The following is a 16,635-nucleotide window of genomic DNA, read 5'->3' as shown; positions in this document are numbered from 1 at the left end:
CAGTGCTTTAACATATATGTAGATAGTTATATCTATCTATATATAGATATATAGATAGATAGCAATATCTATATAGATATATCATATATATGTTACATATTAATGCACTGCTATGTGTATATAGCAGTGCTTTATATAGAGATATCTATCTATATATAGATATATAGATAGACATACAAAAATAAACAGCAGTGCTTTAATTCTACCAAGTGAAAAATGTCCGGCTAATTATTGGAGGAGGGTCTCACCAACCTTTGTGACTCTTGTGGATCTAGTTGGAGACAGGGAAGGGTGGTCCTGGCTCACCTAAACAGCTGCTGCTGAGGTTGGTGATTTTCCGTACAGTTTTGTTCTCTGAGGATTTTTTTTTGACTGTGAATAAGCTCCTGCCGTAGGTCTTGTATGGCGGGGAGGAAGGGGAGGAGGAGGAGGAGGGGGGGGGGAAATAAACCCAGAATCTCCCAGACCTGCCATAAACTGATTTTCAGGCTAAGTAGCTTAGTGTAGCAGCTCGGGTCCCTAGCTCACTTGCACAAGGGAAAGGAGAAAAAAATTAAAAGGGGTTTTGCAGGGTAGGCTGCTAGGCTGAGTTAGCCAGCTGTCTGGGATGGAGGAGCAGGTCTCGGCTCCTCTTGCCCATTTACCTCGAGGGGAACTTTGCAAAAGGGCAACAAAACTCTCCTCCAGCCTCGCAACTTTCCTCTCCCTTTGCGTGTCTGCAACCCCTTCCGCCCTCCACCATCACCCCACCCCGAGCCTCCCAGCCCAGCAGTGCCACGGGTGGGCCGACACATCCCGGGTTTGATATTCTGAAATCCCCCAAATGCATGTCTTTAAATCTTCCCCCCCGCCCCCCAGTTGGCTCCGGGGAGATGCTGCCTGCTGCAAAAGCAGGCGAGGCAGTTGCGTGCAGTGCTCCGAGCGGGCTGGGGGTGGGGCGGGCTGGGGGAGGGGAGGACTCTCGGCTCAGCCTCCAAGTGGAAACCTCTCTGGATGCACATTCCTCCCAGCCCTAAGCCGCTAAGAAGATTCCGGCGGTGTCCGGGGCTCATCCTACCTTTATTTACCTGCAACCTTGTAATGTGACACTGCGCTTCGCCCAGCCCCGCGGTTCTTTCCCCAGGCTGGGGGGAGCCTTGGGGGGGGGGGGGCGGGGGGCACTCCTGCCTCTTCGGGCTCCCTCGATCGGAGGCTGGGAGCTCTCTGCTTGCTGGCGAGCGGGGCAGGCGGCGGGGCTCGGGCCGATCGCCGCCTTCCGTCGGGCATGCAAACCCTCTGTCTGTCCGTCCTGGCCCAGGAGGAGGGGAGCCAGAGCTCCAGGGCCCCTGCCCTGCCCGCCCGCCCGCCCGCCACGCAGGTGGGGCTGAGCCGCGGGGCCCCGGGGAGGCCCCCATCAGGGCGGGGGGAGCAGAGGCGCGTCCTAGGGGGCAGCGTGGGCCGGGCAGGCGCAGCCCTGCCCCGGGACCGGGGCACACGGAGCCCGCCTGCCACGGAGCAGGGCCCCTCTCCTGGAGGCAGGGTCGCGGGGTGGGGTACAGGAGCCTTGCCAGCTGCCCGAGAAGCCAGGAGCCCAGGAGAAGGCAAGGAGAAGGTGTGGAGCAGCTAAAGAGCAGCCTGGCAGCACCTCGAGCCCCCCGCGGCGCGGGACTGGCTGGGAACCTGGAAAGTTTGGACAAGCCCGGGGTGTTCGCTGCCCTCCCAGCTCGGCTGCTGATTTGCTGCTCTTAGCTCTTGCTGATGGCCTGGCAGTTGTTGCCGCGCTGCTGATATTGTCACCCAATGTCACGCAGTTGGCAGGAGGAGGAGGAGATGGGGGGGAGGGGGGGAGCAGCAGGCATTTATTTGAACCAAAGATTTCTAGGAAGAGCTGCTGGAAACAGCTAGGGGAGGCGTGTGTGTGTGTATGAATGTGTGTGTATGCATGTGTGCGTATGCATACGCGTGTGTGGCTGTATGTATGTGTGTGCATGTACGGATATGTGTGCGTCTGCATGCACAAGTGTGTATGCATGTGCGTGCCTGTGGCTGTATGTATATGTGTGCACGCATATGTGTGAATGTATGTGTGTGTGTAGCGTTGTGCTGGTCGCTCTAGATAGTTTGGGGTTTCCTCTCTTTTTGAGGGGCTCTTTTGGTGGCCAGTTGTTCCCTGCCGCCTGGCTGCTAAACCCCCGTCCTCCCACGGCCACTCTCATTTGTTCCTGAGCCCGGCGACGACAAGAGGGACTCAGTGTTAAAGGTGGAGAAAAAAGGAAAAAAAAAAAAAGAAAAAAAAAACCCAGCAGCACCGTTGTTTTGTTTTGGTTTTTTTCTCTTTTTTTTTTCTTTCTTTTTTTTTTTTTTTGTTAAAAGGGGACACACTAAGGCTGCGGAACAGCAAAACCCCAATGTTGGACAGCTGTAAAATCGTGTAGACAGGTTGTCATACAGCAGTGGGGGCTTTTCTGAAAGGAGCCCATTGCTAAACATTAAATACACACACAGTCGAGCACGGCAGCTGCGCGGGCGCACACGCACGCACGCACACACACACACACACACACATCAAGGCAAGTGGCCCAGGCAGGGCTGCGCACCACGTGCTTCGCCGAGGGGGGTGGGTGGGGGCGCGGGGCGGGGCTTGCGGCTCAAGTGGGTGCCAATCAAAGCATCAACTTCAAATTGTATCTGAAAGATCAGCCTAGGACCTAAGGGCAGGCACATCAGTTGGAGCTCAATTGTTGATCAGATCACATCTAAGGGATTTAGGAGCGCAGGAGCGCCGAGATTTGAGGACGGGCACCCCCCCGGCAGCCGTCCGCCCTCCTCCTCCTCCTCCCGCAGCACACCTCTGGCAGAGGCAGAGGCAGAGGCACAGCGCGGCGCGGCGCGGAGCGGAGCGCGGGCGGCCAGAGCGAGCCTCGCCCGGCTGCGGCGCGCCAGAGGGGGAGCGGCAGAGCCCGAGCCCGGGGCCTCCCGCCCGGCCCGCGTCCCCGCCTCCCGCCCGCTCGCCGCTGCGATCCTGCGGCCGCCGGCCCGGAGATGTCCTTCCCCCAGCTGGGCTACCCGCAGTACCTCAGCGCCAGCCAGGCGGTCTACGGCAGCGACCGGCCCGGGGTGCTGGCCGCTGCCGCCGCCGCCGCCGCCGCCGCCGCCGCCGCCTCCGGCCGGCCCGGGGGCGCCGAGCTGGGGAGCGGCTCGGCCGCTGTCACCTCCGTGCTGGGCATGTACGCCAGCCCCTACAGCGCCCCCAACTACAGCGCCTTCCTGCCCTACACCGCGGATCTCAGCCTCTTCTCGCAGATGGTGAGTGCTTAGCGCGGCCCGGCCCGGCTGCTGCCCGCACTTGGCGGCCGGCGGAGCGGTGCGGGGCCGGGGCCGGGGCCGGGGCCCGGGGCAGGCGGGGTGCGGCACACAGTGGGGGGGTGTGAGTGCTGGAAGGGGGGGGGTTGCTTTAGGCACAAGGCAGAGGCAAAACTCCACCTCGTTTTCTTCTTGGCAGTGAATTTGCTGCGCAGGAGTCCTGGGCTTGTTGTCGGATCGCCCTAGCAACTCGCCAGTGGTTTGTTTGTTTTTTTTCCTTTTCTTTTCTGGTGTTGTTTTTTTTTTGTTTTTAACTGGCTTCTACATCATGCCCCTCTTCCCGCCCGCTCCTTGTAAGGTTCTTCTCCTTTGACGTGGAGCCAGGGACAGGTCCCGCGTATATACCTATATAAGCCCCGGCTGCATCCCGGCGAGCTGGTGCTTTTGCGTGCTCGAGCCCTTTTTCCTGGAGGTTGAAACCCGCCCGGCCGCCGCCGTGAACTTTCCTATGGGAAGTTTCACAGATTTCCTTGGTGCCTCTTCTTGCCTGAGGTTGTGCACGGAGGCAGAGAAGCGCCTTGTCGGCATCTCGAAAACAACTGATGGTTAGATTTGTCTCCACCTCGGGATTAGGATGGTGATCACCACTATTTTTTGTTTCGTAGAGAACTGGCCCCGTGCAAAGTCAAGCAGCTCAGTTTGCTAACTCTTTTACCCATGACTTTGTTGCAACGAGCGTGGGGCTAGGAAGTCACATTCGTCAATTCCTGACGGAGGATGCTCTTAGTTTTTACTTCTTAAAACACCTTTAAGCCCCCCCCCTTTATTGTGATTGTTCTTCTGCCCCCCTCCCTCAAGAAGGTAGAGGTGGGGAATATTTATAACTACAAGCACGAAAGGAGCCTATTGTGCTCGTTTGGATTTGGGTCTTTAATTACTTTCTGAACAAGAGGAGACAACTGAACTAAGGTCGTTTTATGGTGCGATTATTTCTCAGGGAATTTTTTTTTAAAACCCCAGAAAAATTCTCTCGATTTTGGTGATGTAGTAAAGTTTGCCACAGAGTGATTACAAGTGGGTCCTTCCCAAGAATTCCTGACGGAGATTGCAGAGAAATAGCATTTCAGCAACCAGGACAAAAAGCGGCAGAGTCAAGGCAACCTAGAAAGCCTGCTTTTTTATCACATTATAGTTTTTAGAAAATGCACCCTCCCTTTTAAAGATGGCATTCCTTCCTTTGTGTACACGCCTTCCTACGAAAATAAAATACCTGCTTCTTTTCAGGTGCCAGCCCAAGTTATATTCATTTCTTTGCAAAGGCATTCGATAGGGGCTTTTTGTGAAAAATTTAGGTGCTGTGAACGTTTGTTTTCCTAAGGATTGCATGAGGTTTTGCAAAGCTCGGGACTCTTGAATATGGGCAGGAAGAAATAGAGGAAAGCTGAACTGAGCAAAACGAGGGGAAGAACAGGCGGTTTTGAATATTGAAACGTTTGAGGAATATCCCTAGTCCTTGCTCTTCTTGATTTCTTTGTGCTTGTAAACAGGGGACGTTCTTTAAATCAAAGATGAAAAGGGATGGTAAAATCCCGAATAAATGTTCAGGCTGTTCGTGTGATTTGGAAAGCAAGAGGTAAAAGATGTGAATATCTGAGCAATTCCCCGAATAATGAGGCCTAATGAGGTGGTTAGCAAGATAAAATGGTATTTACCAAAACACCTGATGGGATAATTTGACTCGCTTGTGTTTTACTACAGAGGATAAAAAGACTATTGATTGTAAATAAATCACCGCCTCTAATCGCTCGCAAACAATTTGTTTGCTCCTCTCAGATCAAAGTAAAACTTAACAGATAAAGTAAAGTGCGGACATCTATCCTAGCAAGCGTGAGCCAGGCTCCAAAGTAACTGGGCTCCTTTCTCGCAAGTTAATATTTTACAGCAGGCGGCCGGGGCCGCGTTTGTGTGTGGGTGCAACGTCCTACACTTTAGTGGTTTCGTACTGAGCGACTGGGAACCGCCTGGAGACCACTTGGACATTTTCGGGGGCCGCTTTTTGCAGGCAGGGTTGGGGCTAGGTAAAAAAAAAAAAAAAGGCTTTGAGGGCGTTTGTGCCAGCCCCTCGGCTCTTTGGAGATCAGGTCGAAGGTGACGTGCTGGTGTCTGAAACGTGCTACCCCTAGTTGGAGAGGCTTGCGCGGGGAGATCTCGCTCTTTTTGTGTGTGTGTGTGTGTGTGTGTGTGTGTGTGGCTGGCTGCTGGTTTGAAACGCGCAGGAAAACGGTGCGGTCGGGGTGAAGGCGAGAAGATGGCATCAGCTTCACTGGGGCTGGGGTGGCGGGACAGAAAAGGTGCCCCATGTTGAGCAGCGGGAAGAGCAGGCCTCCAGAGCGGTGCGGGGCATGTGCGGAGACGGGCGGGGGGGCTGCTGGGAAGAGCCAGAGGGACCCTCACTCATCCCCCCCATCCTCCCTCCTTGTCTGGCTGTGTTGCAGGGCTCCCAGTACGAGCTGAAGGATAACCCGGGGGTCCACCCTGCCACCTTCGCTGCCCACAATGCCCACGGCTACTACCCCTACGGGCAGTTCCAGTACGGGGACCCGGGGCGGCCCAAGAACGCCACCCGCGAGAGCACCAGCACGCTCAAGGCCTGGCTCAACGAGCACCGCAAGAACCCCTACCCCACCAAGGGCGAGAAGATCATGCTGGCCATCATTACCAAGATGACCCTCACGCAGGTCTCCACCTGGTTCGCCAACGCCCGGCGCCGGCTCAAGAAGGAGAACAAGGTGACCTGGGGCTCGCGGAGCAAGGACCAGGAGGACCCCGCGCTCTTCGGCAGCGACACGGAGGGCGACCCCGAGAAGACGGAGGACGACGAGGAGATCGACCTGGAGAGCATCGACATCGACAAGATCGACGAGAACGACGGCGAGCAGAGCAACGAGGACGACGAGGACAAGGCGGAGCTGCTGCGGCCGGCCGGGCACGCCGACCCGCTGGGCAAGGACAAGGAGCCCGACGGGCTCAAGCCCCGCGACGCCCTCGGCCTGGCCAAAGAGCCGGCGGACAGCAGCACCCGCCTGGCCAGCCCCGGCGCGCCCAGCAGCCTGCAGGGCCCGGCGCACAGCAAGCCCAAGATCTGGTCCCTGGCCGAGACGGCCACCAGCCCCGACGGCGCGCTCAAGTCCTCGCCGCCGCCCGCCGCCGCCGCGCCGGTGGCCCCCGCGGCCCCGCAGCTGCAGCACCCCGCCTTCCTCCCCAGCCACGGACTCTACACCTGCCAGATCGGCAAGTTCCACAACTGGACAAACGGGGCTTTCCTCACGCAGAGCTCCCTCTTGAACGTGCGCTCCCTCTTGGGGGTAAACCACCACCACGCGGCCCATCACAACCACCACCTCCAGGCCCAGCAGCAGCAGCAGCAGCCGGCCGTGCTGGCGGCCACCCTGGGGGCCCTGAGCGGCGACAAGGCTTCAGAGCGGACCAGCCCCAAGCACATAGGTAAGCGCTGCGCAGCCACCCGGCCCGAAGCCCCTTAGATCTCGGCCCCGGGGCTGCTGGACGGGCCCCCGGCTCAGAAACGGCCCTGCTGTGGGTTGCAGAGCCGGCTGCAGGGCGAGGGAGGGGCTGGGGGAAAACCCCCACATCCTCAGTTCAGGAATCAGATGTGGATTCAGGCACCTCTGCTCAGCGCTGGGAGGTGGGGGGTGTGGCAGGAGGGGAGGGAGTGCATGCGTGTCTCTGTGCTTGGGTATCTTGTTCTAAGATGTCTCTTCCTTGTGATTTCCCCCCCTACCCTCCAGAAAGAGAAAATGTACCAAGAACTGATTCCCCACCTCCGCAGTTAAAATCGCCTTTCCAGCCTGTCCGTGACAAGTGAGTGGTTGTTTTTGTTTTCATTCCACTTTAGGAACATTACTTATGCGGAACAGAGTGTTTGAATAAAGACAAATTATAACACCTCATCATCACCATAATCATCCATATTAAAAAACAAAAAAACAAAAAACAAAAAAAAAGGAGAGCAATAATGAAGCATTTCCTGCTGTGATCCTTTCAGAGTTAGAATAAATTACAGCTGCCCATTGCCAGGCCGTAAGTTTCTGAAACTTAACAAACCTCAAATATACTATGGCATTTATGCTCTGGATTGAACACTGCTCGAGTTAGCTTACCCCAGGATCTTTCACAGCAGCGGGCAGGCGGTACTTCCACCAAGTCGTCTACTCATAGATTATTACATCTTTTTCTTCCTGCAGCTCTTTGGCTCAGCAAGAGGGAACACCGCGAATTTTAACAGCTCTCCCTTCTGCTTGATTTAAATGGTTCCGTGAAAAAAAAAAAATTGCAGAGACTGGTATAAAGGACATTAAAAAAAAAAAAAAAAAAGGAAACGATATAAACGACTCCCATCAATCTCTTTTTGCAATAAGATGGTGCAAATCCATAAAAGCGATTACACAAATCTGTAGATGGAGTCCCCTCTTCCTTGTACCATTTCAGAGCGTGTTATTCTAACCATTCTTGGATTATTTGTTTGGTAAATGTTTCCCATGTGTTTGTGGGGGGTTTTTTGGGGTTTTTTTTCTGTATATAGAGTGATTTCAGATTGTAAATAGCGCGTCAGCAAAACTTGTCTAAATCATATATTTTTGTCTAATAAACTAAATGAAATTATGAACTCTCCTCAGGTATGTATTTTGTTGTGGCAGAATTTAAACTTAAGATTTCAAATCTATTCAAACGTTTATTGTTTCCTTCCTAAGTATTTGAGGATATTTTCTACCCTTAGGTCATTTTACCTCAAGATACCAAACTGAGGCTTTGGCTTTAGTATTAGAGAGAGAGGGGTTTTCTCCAAGCTCAGCTGCGAATGTTGTATTGCATACAATATTGCAATAGAAAGATTTGAGTGCAATTTCTTGGTAGCTAGCTAAGTGACAATTATTCTTTCAGTTAGCAGAAGATAACATGCTCTGTCTCAATCGTTTTCAAAAAGTGATTTGAGTTCCTATTTAATACAATGAGTTGGTTTTTTTTAAAGTGAAAGCCAGAAGTTTTTTCTCACTGCCCTAAAACTATAAGCTCAGTTTTCCAAATCAGTCCATGAATTGAGCCTCCAGTAAATTGTGGTTTTGTCAAATTTCTGGCCAAAGTCGAAAATAGTAAAGTAGGACTTGGATTTTATTTTTTAAGTTTCCTGCCTCCCAAATGCAGGGGAAATGTAACTTTTGAAAGAGTCCCGCCTTTGAGCTTTAGTAGAAAAAAATCTAGCAGAAAATGGAGGAAATCGCAACTATTGCACTTTTTTTGAGGGGGTGGAGGGTGGATTGCAAGATTCTTGGCTGTGGGTTGTAAAAAGCGAGGGAGAGAGAAAAGAAGCCACCAGTTTATAAAGGCATTAATCTTCCAGGGACAATCCGTTAAAATTTGTAATATTTGGAGTGTTTACTTCTTTTTCTTCCTCCTAAATGAGAACACTAAATGAGCATTGAGGTGCTAATAAGATACCAGATGGTTGCTGATGGTGGAAAATGGAAAGAAGCAGCTGGGAAAGTCATTAAGAAATAATGTGGTGACGCCCCATCCAAACTGAACCAACCCCAGCTCAGGACTTGTCGGGAAAAGAGGCGAGATTTTTTTTCTTTTCGGTCCAAAATAAAATATTAATACATTCCCATCAAGGTTCAGAATATTGATCTGGAGTTAGCCACAATATCACTGAATGCAAAGACGGTTTTTTTTTATGTCAAGTGTTGCTCAGAGATCTGTTTCCAAAGAAGTGAAGGTTGCCTTTTATTTGGCGTTTGTTAAAACGGAATCGTATTCTTGAGAAAGGAGGGAGGGGGGAACAAAAAGAAGAACTGGCGCGGAGTAGCTGAAGTGTTTCAAATGTATGTTGTGCGGAGTTTGTTGGTTTTTTTCCCGGGGAAGAGGTTCATTTTGCACTCTCTGCAGGCTCTTCGCGTACGACCTTTCAATGTTTTTTTGTTTTAAGACCCCAAACCCCACGTTTCTAAGATTAAACTTTTTTTTTTCCTGTTTGAAAGAAAACGCAGCTTGATTATTTCTGGGGGCGGGGGGTGGGGGAGAAAAATACAAGCGCAGCAGCAGTGGAGTGGAGAAAGCCAAGGGCAGATCTGTAGCGGAGATCTCGGGCGGTGCTTGCAGCGGGTCTAAACCCGGCTGCACCCGTGCTCGGGGCTGGGGAGCCCTCCCTTGCCCTGCAGCCGGGGTCCCAGGGGAAAGCAGGCTCGGCTCCGCTTGCCTTCCCTGAACGGGCACCCTCTGCTTGGCAGACCCCAGTGCGGGGGGCAGCGCCGGGCGAAGCAAACGAGGTGCTGCCAAACTGGCCGGGGAGGAGGAGCAGGGGGGATTATTAGCTCGCTGCCTCTGCACCCGAGAAGGGCTTTAATTGCCGGGAGCTTGCGCGAGCCCCTCTCGCCTCTGTCCCGCCGCCTTGGCCAGGCTCGAGGCGCCCTCTGTGGGCAGACACACGCCGGCGCCGCCGCCGGAGCCGAGCAGGGCAGCCGAGCCGGGCCCGGGGGGGCGCGGGGCACGGGAGCGAGGGGCACAGTGCTGGACTTCCTAGACGTGAACGGCGGGGGGCTGCAGGGGAGCGTGCGGGGCTTCTCCCTGGCAGCACCAGGGGGGCCACCGCCTTCTGCTCTGCCCCGTCCAGGGCAGTTCTCGGCTCTGCCCTTCCCCACAGCCCCTCCCAGAGTCCCGGCCGGGGCCAGGCTCCCTCGTGCCACTGCCCGGATCGGCGGCGGCAGGGCTGCAGCCGGGGGAGCCTGCAGGCCGAACGCCAGATGGAGCCCGTGGGGCAGAGGGATTTTGGCTTCGTGCGCGGGATTTTCAACCAGGATGCGCTTGTCCTGGAGAATGCGCTAGGGCCTGCGGTAGCTGGAGGGGCAGAGTTAGGGCTCAGGTGGCGGCTAGGGGCACCATGAACTGCAAAGCCCTGCCCCCTCCCCGCCACTTCTTTCCAGGATCTCTGCCCGGTCCCGTTAAGGAGCAACACGTGCGACAAGGCCGAGCCCTCTCCTGTCTTTCAGCCTGGTGCCAGCGGCTCCCCTCGAGTGGGGCTGCAGGAGCCCGGGGCGGTTCCCAAACCATCCCAGCACAAAGCGCAGCATCTCTCCCAGTCGCCTGGCACGGGCTCTGCCAGCCCTCTCCGGCCCCAGACAGGCCCTGCCCCGACAGGCTGGAGACCTGCGGGCAGGCGCGGAGGGGCTTTCTCTCCCCCTCCCTCCCCCTAAAACAAAACCGTGCCCATAACGCCGGGCTTTCGGGGAAACCGGGAAGCGGCATTCAGCACCGTGCGGCGGCTGGCCCCGGCCTCCCCAGAGCTGCGGCTATCTCCAGCGTTTCGCTTTAGTGGCCTCGGTTTCGCTGCAAAACTTTTACCCGCCCCGGCCTGCAGACTGCGGAGTGCGGCTGCCGCCCCGGGCAGCGCCCGCGGCGCGTCTGTCCGCCCCGCGGGGCCGGGCACAGCCTCCTGCCCCCATCTCTTCGCTCCCGCGATCGTGTTTGTCTGCGTGTCCATGTCCACATCTGCGCACACACATACACATAGACGTGTATATACACGCATCCATATCCACACCCATGCATATACGTATACACACACATATCCATATCGATATGCGGACACAAACATGTATCCATATCCCTATCCACACATACGTACACGCAGACACGTATCCGTATCCATATCCACAAACACGTATTCATATTAATTGTGCACATATGTGGGCATTTTACTATCTAGACACATATATCCATACCCATACATATATACGCACGTGTCCATATCCATATTCACACATACACACATATATACACACACACACACCACACATACATGTCCATATATAGACATACAAATCCATAGCTATATCATATACATATCCACACACACACACACCTATAGACACACATATCCATGTACATATACATACACCTACAGACACCTCCACACACACTATATATACATATACATAGAAATACCCACAAACCCTTCCATATACAGACACCCATACCCATAGAAATACGCACACATATATAAAGACACGCATATACACACACGCACTATATAAATACGCACGCACACACATACACGCACGCACAGATTGCATGGGCGCTGATCAATTATTCGCGAGCACATTCATCTCCCCTGCAATATGGAGAATTCATATTCATATCTCTGTTTTAGTGGCCTGACACTGATTAATGTAATATGCACCGTGGCTCGGAGTGCAGCTCCGCTCTATGAATCATGCACTATAAAGTTTCAATCGTCCTTGTAGCTGAGACTATTGCAAAGAGTGCAAGGGGGAGGGCAGGGAGGGGGGCGGGGACGGCAGGGGGAAAATGGCTCTTCTGAGTCGCTGCGACGCGGGATCTTATTTAAACAACAGCGGGGGAGGGACCAGGGCTCTTCATTAGTTCCGCCTGGCGGGGATTCCCCGAGCAGGTTTGCAGCCCCGAGCCGGCCCCGCACCCACGGCCCAGGCCCAGCTGGGGCTGCGCTCCCGCGGGTTGGGTGCGGGCTGCCACGGCGGCAGGGGCCCCAGGGGCTGGCGGGCGCATCAGGGCTGGGGTCCTGGCCCCTGGTCCGCGGGGCCTGCGGGCAGGGGAGGGAGGAAAGGAAGGGCCCGGCCCTCGGGTGCTCCAGCAGGGGCACTTGTTGCTCCGAGGTACCGCCCTGGCCAGGAGCGTGGGGCAGGTCCCCAAGCGGCAGGGCGGGGGCGCACTGCAGGTGCCAGGACCCGACGGCCCTTGACGTCATAGCCTAGAGGCTGTGACAGCCCCTCAGTCCCCAGCAGCCTGGAGGAGGAGGCTGTGGCCGGGCGGGCTCTAGGGCTAGAGCCGGGGCTGCCAAAGCAAGTGGCAGGACCGGGCACGGCTCCCCCGGGCTTGGACCGGGGCCAGGGGGTCGCACCCCGTCTCCCACTGCCGGGGTTAAAATTTGGAGGCGGGGGGGGGAGGGTGGGTTTCTCTCGGGAGGGGAAGCGGGCCGGTACAGGGCAGCGGGGCAAGAGCCGCGTCTCGAGAGCCACCCTGGCTTCTCGGCCCGGGTCCCCACGAGTTTCGCGGCCGTCCCTCCCCGTCGCGGGGCCCCGAGCTGCAGCCTTGGACGTGACGGCCCCGGGCGCCACCCCGAGCCCAGGCCCGCCCGTGCTCCCAGCCTCGGGGGCCGGGCCGGGGTCTCCCCGGCAGGGGGATGCGGGCACGGAGGGGCCTGAATTTGCTCCCGTGAATGAGCACTTCGGCACCCTCCCACACCCCTTATCTCCCCGGAGGCACGGCCGCCAGCTTCGCGAGGGGAGCCCGGCGGGCTGGACAGCGGCGCCGATGTCCTGTCACTGAGTTTGGCTGCCAGATTTACGGCTGACCCCGAGCTCATGAAAGGCTCTCGCCGGAGCGCCTGGCCCCACGCCCCTCCTCGTCCTTTGTCGCAGCTCCAGGCGCGCTGTCCCCGCGCTGCCCGCGGCTCCCACACAATGGGCCGAGCCATTTATTTCGCAGCCCGAAGTGAGGCGGTCAGCGCGGAAAGTTTATCACTGTCTGGTCCCTTTGGCTGAGGCCGAGCATTCACACACCCTCTGCCCCAGTACACAAATGTCAGGCTTTTTGTTTTGTTTTGTTTTGTTGTTGTTTGCAGGCTGCTGTTTTCCTTTTGAAGATGCCGATGGTGTCTCTGATCCGCTAATCCATTTATCCAGTTTCATGAGTGCACTGCCTGAATACACGCACAATAGCCGTGCCCAGCTGGAAACAACAAGTCAGCGGGTCCAGCCGGCACACCCGCCAAGGGCTCACACCGCTGGGAGAAGAGGGGGGGAGGCTTTGCTGCTCGGCTCAGACAGCCCCGGCGATGCTCAGCCCCGCGGATCCCCCCGCGCCCTGAGAAACAGAGGGCTGCTATTTAGCACAGGCTGGAGGCTGAAACGATTTGAGTGATACTCGGCAGTGGCAGGGAGGTTTGAAGCAGGCTGGAGGGGGGGAAATGCCTCGGGGACTGTGCAAACAAGTGCACATTAAAGAAACGGGTCAGCTCCAGCCCAGGGGTGGTGGGAGGGAGGGAGGGGGGGGCATGGACTCCCACTGCTGCTTCCTGCTTTTCTCTTGTCGGTCAAGTTTCTTTCCCGGCGCTGGGAATGTAGGTGTAGTCGCAATGTTTGAAAACATTAAATACATTTGTGAGCGCGGGTGGAAAAAAAAAAAAACCCAACCAAAAATAATAAAAAAAAGCAGCAGCTAAAAGGTGCTCGGCGCGCTGAATGTTAAGAAGATCTCACAATGAAGCGATTAACATTTTTATGAATAAAATTAATCACGCATTAACTCCGCAGCTCAATACATCTGAATGCCAAATGTTGCACAGCAGCGCTGCTCCCCGAACCCGAGGATTTTGGATGCATTATTGACCCACATCAAACACGCATCTATTAGCAATGGCAGCGGAGTTATGGAAAGAGATCTGAGTAACGTCCAGGCAAGCAAAAGAAAGGGGGAGAAAAAGACAAACCTTGAGATGTCTCTTTTTTTGTGTGCGTGCGTGTCCTGATAGGCGCATGCAACATGATAGGAAAACTGTCAAGAGGGGCACCTGACAGGAGGGAAAAAAAAGAGAGAGAGAAGTTTATGTTCAACTCAAGGAAACAAATAGCAGAGTCACTATAGCGAGCGGTGACTTCTGCTCAGCTCTCCGCGGCTCTTATTAGTGCGCTCATTGTTCTGGGCAAAGCTTATTAGGTTGTAAGATGGGAGCTTACCCATTATTAAAATTTCCAGTGTGTCAGATAATAAAATGTGATTTCTCCTTTTCGGGCTTATTTTTTTTTTTTTTCTAATCTCTTGCCACTGTGGTTTTGGGATTATTCCAGCAGGCTGTACAAAGGGAAGCAAAGGCATCTGAAGTGTCACTCTACAGCTGTGGCAAAGTAACAGCATTTCCATTTTGTTGATGCTCCCAGCACATGTGTGCAGCAGAAGGTGATATCAAAGGAGCCGTTCTTCCTCAGTTCTGCACATTATTTTTCACTGCTGTGGCGAATCTCTCTGAGCTCCGTGAACCAATAAAACAACGGTCCCTGTTTGAGTTGATATATTAATATTTACTGAGGATTTGCGAGGTCGGGGCTAAATGTCAGCAGATTGCTGGGGCAGTTCTGTGGGGAATAATTAAACAAATCTCACAGCCGTTCAGCCTCCTCACATCTTTATTAATCTTTTTTGAAACAGTGCACTGAAATATTGCTTCTATTTTTTGTTGTTGTTGTTGTTTTTTGTTCTTCCCAACCCTAGCGAAGATACGGCAGAAGTTTAATAATAAAATCCTGGATTGGAAGTGCTTGGGTTTGGGGTTTTTTTCTTTTTTGTTTGTTTGGTTTTTTTGACAGTTCCTTGGCCCACTCCCCCGCAGATGTTAGTTAGCTGGGAAGGTTATGATGTGTGAATTATCACCAAGCTGTTGGGATCCTCACCTGCCTCTCTATCAAATTCATTTTGACCAATCTGCCAAGCACAATCATGTTGCTACTATAAATTGAGAGCCAAATTGCCCTAGTTAAGTGGTAGGTCCACCTGACTGCCAGAAGTAACTGGGGGACCCCGATTCAGTGTGCATGTCTTCCTTAACGTGATTATAGCATGCACTTTAGTACAACTTAGACAATTCTCTTTAATAAGCTTCATAATTAGTGTTGGGATGCCTCATTACAAGTCATTGCCTGTAGCAGTCCTAGGCCAAAGCTCTTCTCGATCTGATTTATTTTTTTTTTTTTATCAGGCAACAGGAGCTGTCTGGAGCTTTTTGTTTGTATAATGGGGACTTGCATTAAGCCCCCAGTGTAAAAATACCGCAAGGAAATTAATTGCTTCTGTGCAGATTCACCACAGATGTGTTTTGTGTTGGGAAGTGGTGGCTTTCTGACATTGCTATTCTGCAGTGCTTTTGGAAGCGGGGTGGGGGGGTGAAAAAACTACTAATGCAAACATATTAGCATCCATATAGATTCCTTATGGCATCAGACTGAAAAAAAAATGCGTGTGTGTGTACAGTTGCGTATATGTCTGGTGCGGTGCTTTGGAAAATAAGCGGAGCCCGCTAATAAAATGCACGTGGCCGCGGACTGTGTTTGGCCCTGGCTGATAGATGTGCTACTTAAAATAACACACACTAGGAGTGTGGTAACTCAACGCAAGGAGCAGGCTGCCACACAAAGCCGCCCCCAAGGTCAGTGGTTTGTTATCTATCACTGTTGGTCAGGTTGTGAATCACAGCTGCAAGTTTCAGCAAGTGAAGGGGAGGAGGAGCATTTCTATGGCTTGCCCTGTGGACAAGAAAAGCTGAGCTGGGGGTGTGCTTGCTCCCTCCAAACATCCCCCTGCAGCTTCTGGGTGATGCCCATTCCCCTGTCGCTGCAGCAAAGCCGGGAAGCGTCTTGATCCGGATCCCAGCGCTTTGAGCTGCTTGTTAGACCGGCTGGGGGAAGTGTTCAGGGTTAGGCAATCCGCTCCTGCAGAGGCTCGTAGCGTGACGTGAACCTCGCTGCCCTCCGCTTATTTTGTTATCCCTCTTGCATCTCTATCCTTTGAAATTCTCCTTTTTGACGTGGGGGTCTCTCTTCTTTCCCCCATCCCCGCCTCCAAATCCAAGCCCTTAATCAAGTGGCATCATCACACCTGATCATTAAAAAGAGCTGCTGCCTCATTAGCTCTCTCTCTCTCTCTAGATATATACAGATTTTATATATATATACACACACACACTTCCTCAGCCTGACAAAAGGGTATTTATACCCGAAAGCTTGCAAAGAAGAATGTTTCCAGCTATTTGAGTTGGTCTATGGCAGATTTACTCAAAGAGCCTTGTCTGATCATTACAAAAAAAAAAAAAAAAAAAAAAAAGGCTCGCACAAGAATGACAAAAAAACCCGAAAGGCATACTGAAAACGCATTAGGGGAGTCTGTCCCCGTGTGTTTCGGTGGGAAGAATTATTTGCATTCTTTCTGTGCAATTAGGAAGGAAGACTTCCGTATGTGCCCATCCTAAGGGTCTTAAAGAAAATGTTGTCTGGCTGCAGAGGCCAATAGCGAGGTGGCAGGTGTAATAGAGCATCCGCGGTAATGAACCGATCAGGCTGGATTTGCTAGGTACACACTCCAGGAAAAGTTCAAGGGCATAGTGAAGCTTCTGTAAATAGGCAGAGGAAGCCCCGTATGCATAGGAAACTGCTTTCAGACCTTAATGCATATAAACCATAACATGACTTTAAGGTTCACAAAAAAGGCATATTAATTACCGGTAGTAGTGGGCACATCCAAGCGCCAGACTGG

The 16,635-nt window shown here is 53.5% G+C and overlaps 1 protein-coding gene across 2 annotated transcripts; it reads left to right on the top strand.

The window, feature by feature from the left end:
• The first annotated feature begins 2,697 nt into the window (after positions 1–2,697).
• On the top strand, positions 2,698–13,319 carry IRX1 (iroquois homeobox 1). Of its 2 annotated transcripts, none has more exons than XM_090039107.1 (4): positions 2,698–3,285; positions 5,778–6,786; positions 7,089–7,161; positions 12,956–13,319. In XM_090039107.1, exons 1-4 carry the CDS (start codon positions 3,022–3,024, stop codon positions 12,972–12,974), a joined length of 1,365 nt encoding a protein of 454 aa, XP_089895233.1. In that variant the 5' UTR covers positions 2,698–3,021; the 3' UTR covers positions 12,975–13,319. The 2 variants fall into 2 exon arrangements, with proteins under 2 accessions (XP_089895233.1, XP_089895232.1); XM_090039106.1 differs by lacking the exon at positions 12,956–13,319 and adding an exon at positions 7,545–7,962 and having other exon boundaries at positions 2,699–3,285.
• Positions 13,320–16,635: the final 3,316 nt, after the last annotated feature.

This window comes from Crocodylus siamensis, chromosome 3 (genome assembly GCF_052110815.1).
Source record: "Crocodylus siamensis isolate JL-2025a chromosome 3, ASM5211081v1, whole genome shotgun sequence".
NCBI lineage: Eukaryota > Metazoa > Chordata > Crocodylia > Crocodylidae > Crocodylus > Crocodylus siamensis.
This window is presented reverse-complemented; position numbering and strand designations above follow the sequence as displayed.

Bases quoted from the DNA above. Each gene is read 5' to 3' on its own strand.
- IRX1 (XM_090039106.1), top strand. From the start codon at position 3,022: ATGTCCTTCCCCCAGCTGGGCTACCCGCAGTACCTCAGCGCCAGCCAG. The intron at 3,286-5,777 runs GTGAGTGCTTAG...GCTGTGTTGCAG, and splicing joins TCAGCCTCTTCTCGCAGATG to GGCTCCCAGTACGAGCTGAA. The intron at 6,787-7,088 runs GTAAGCGCTGCG...CCTACCCTCCAG, and splicing joins GACCAGCCCCAAGCACATAG to AAAGAGAAAATGTACCAAGA.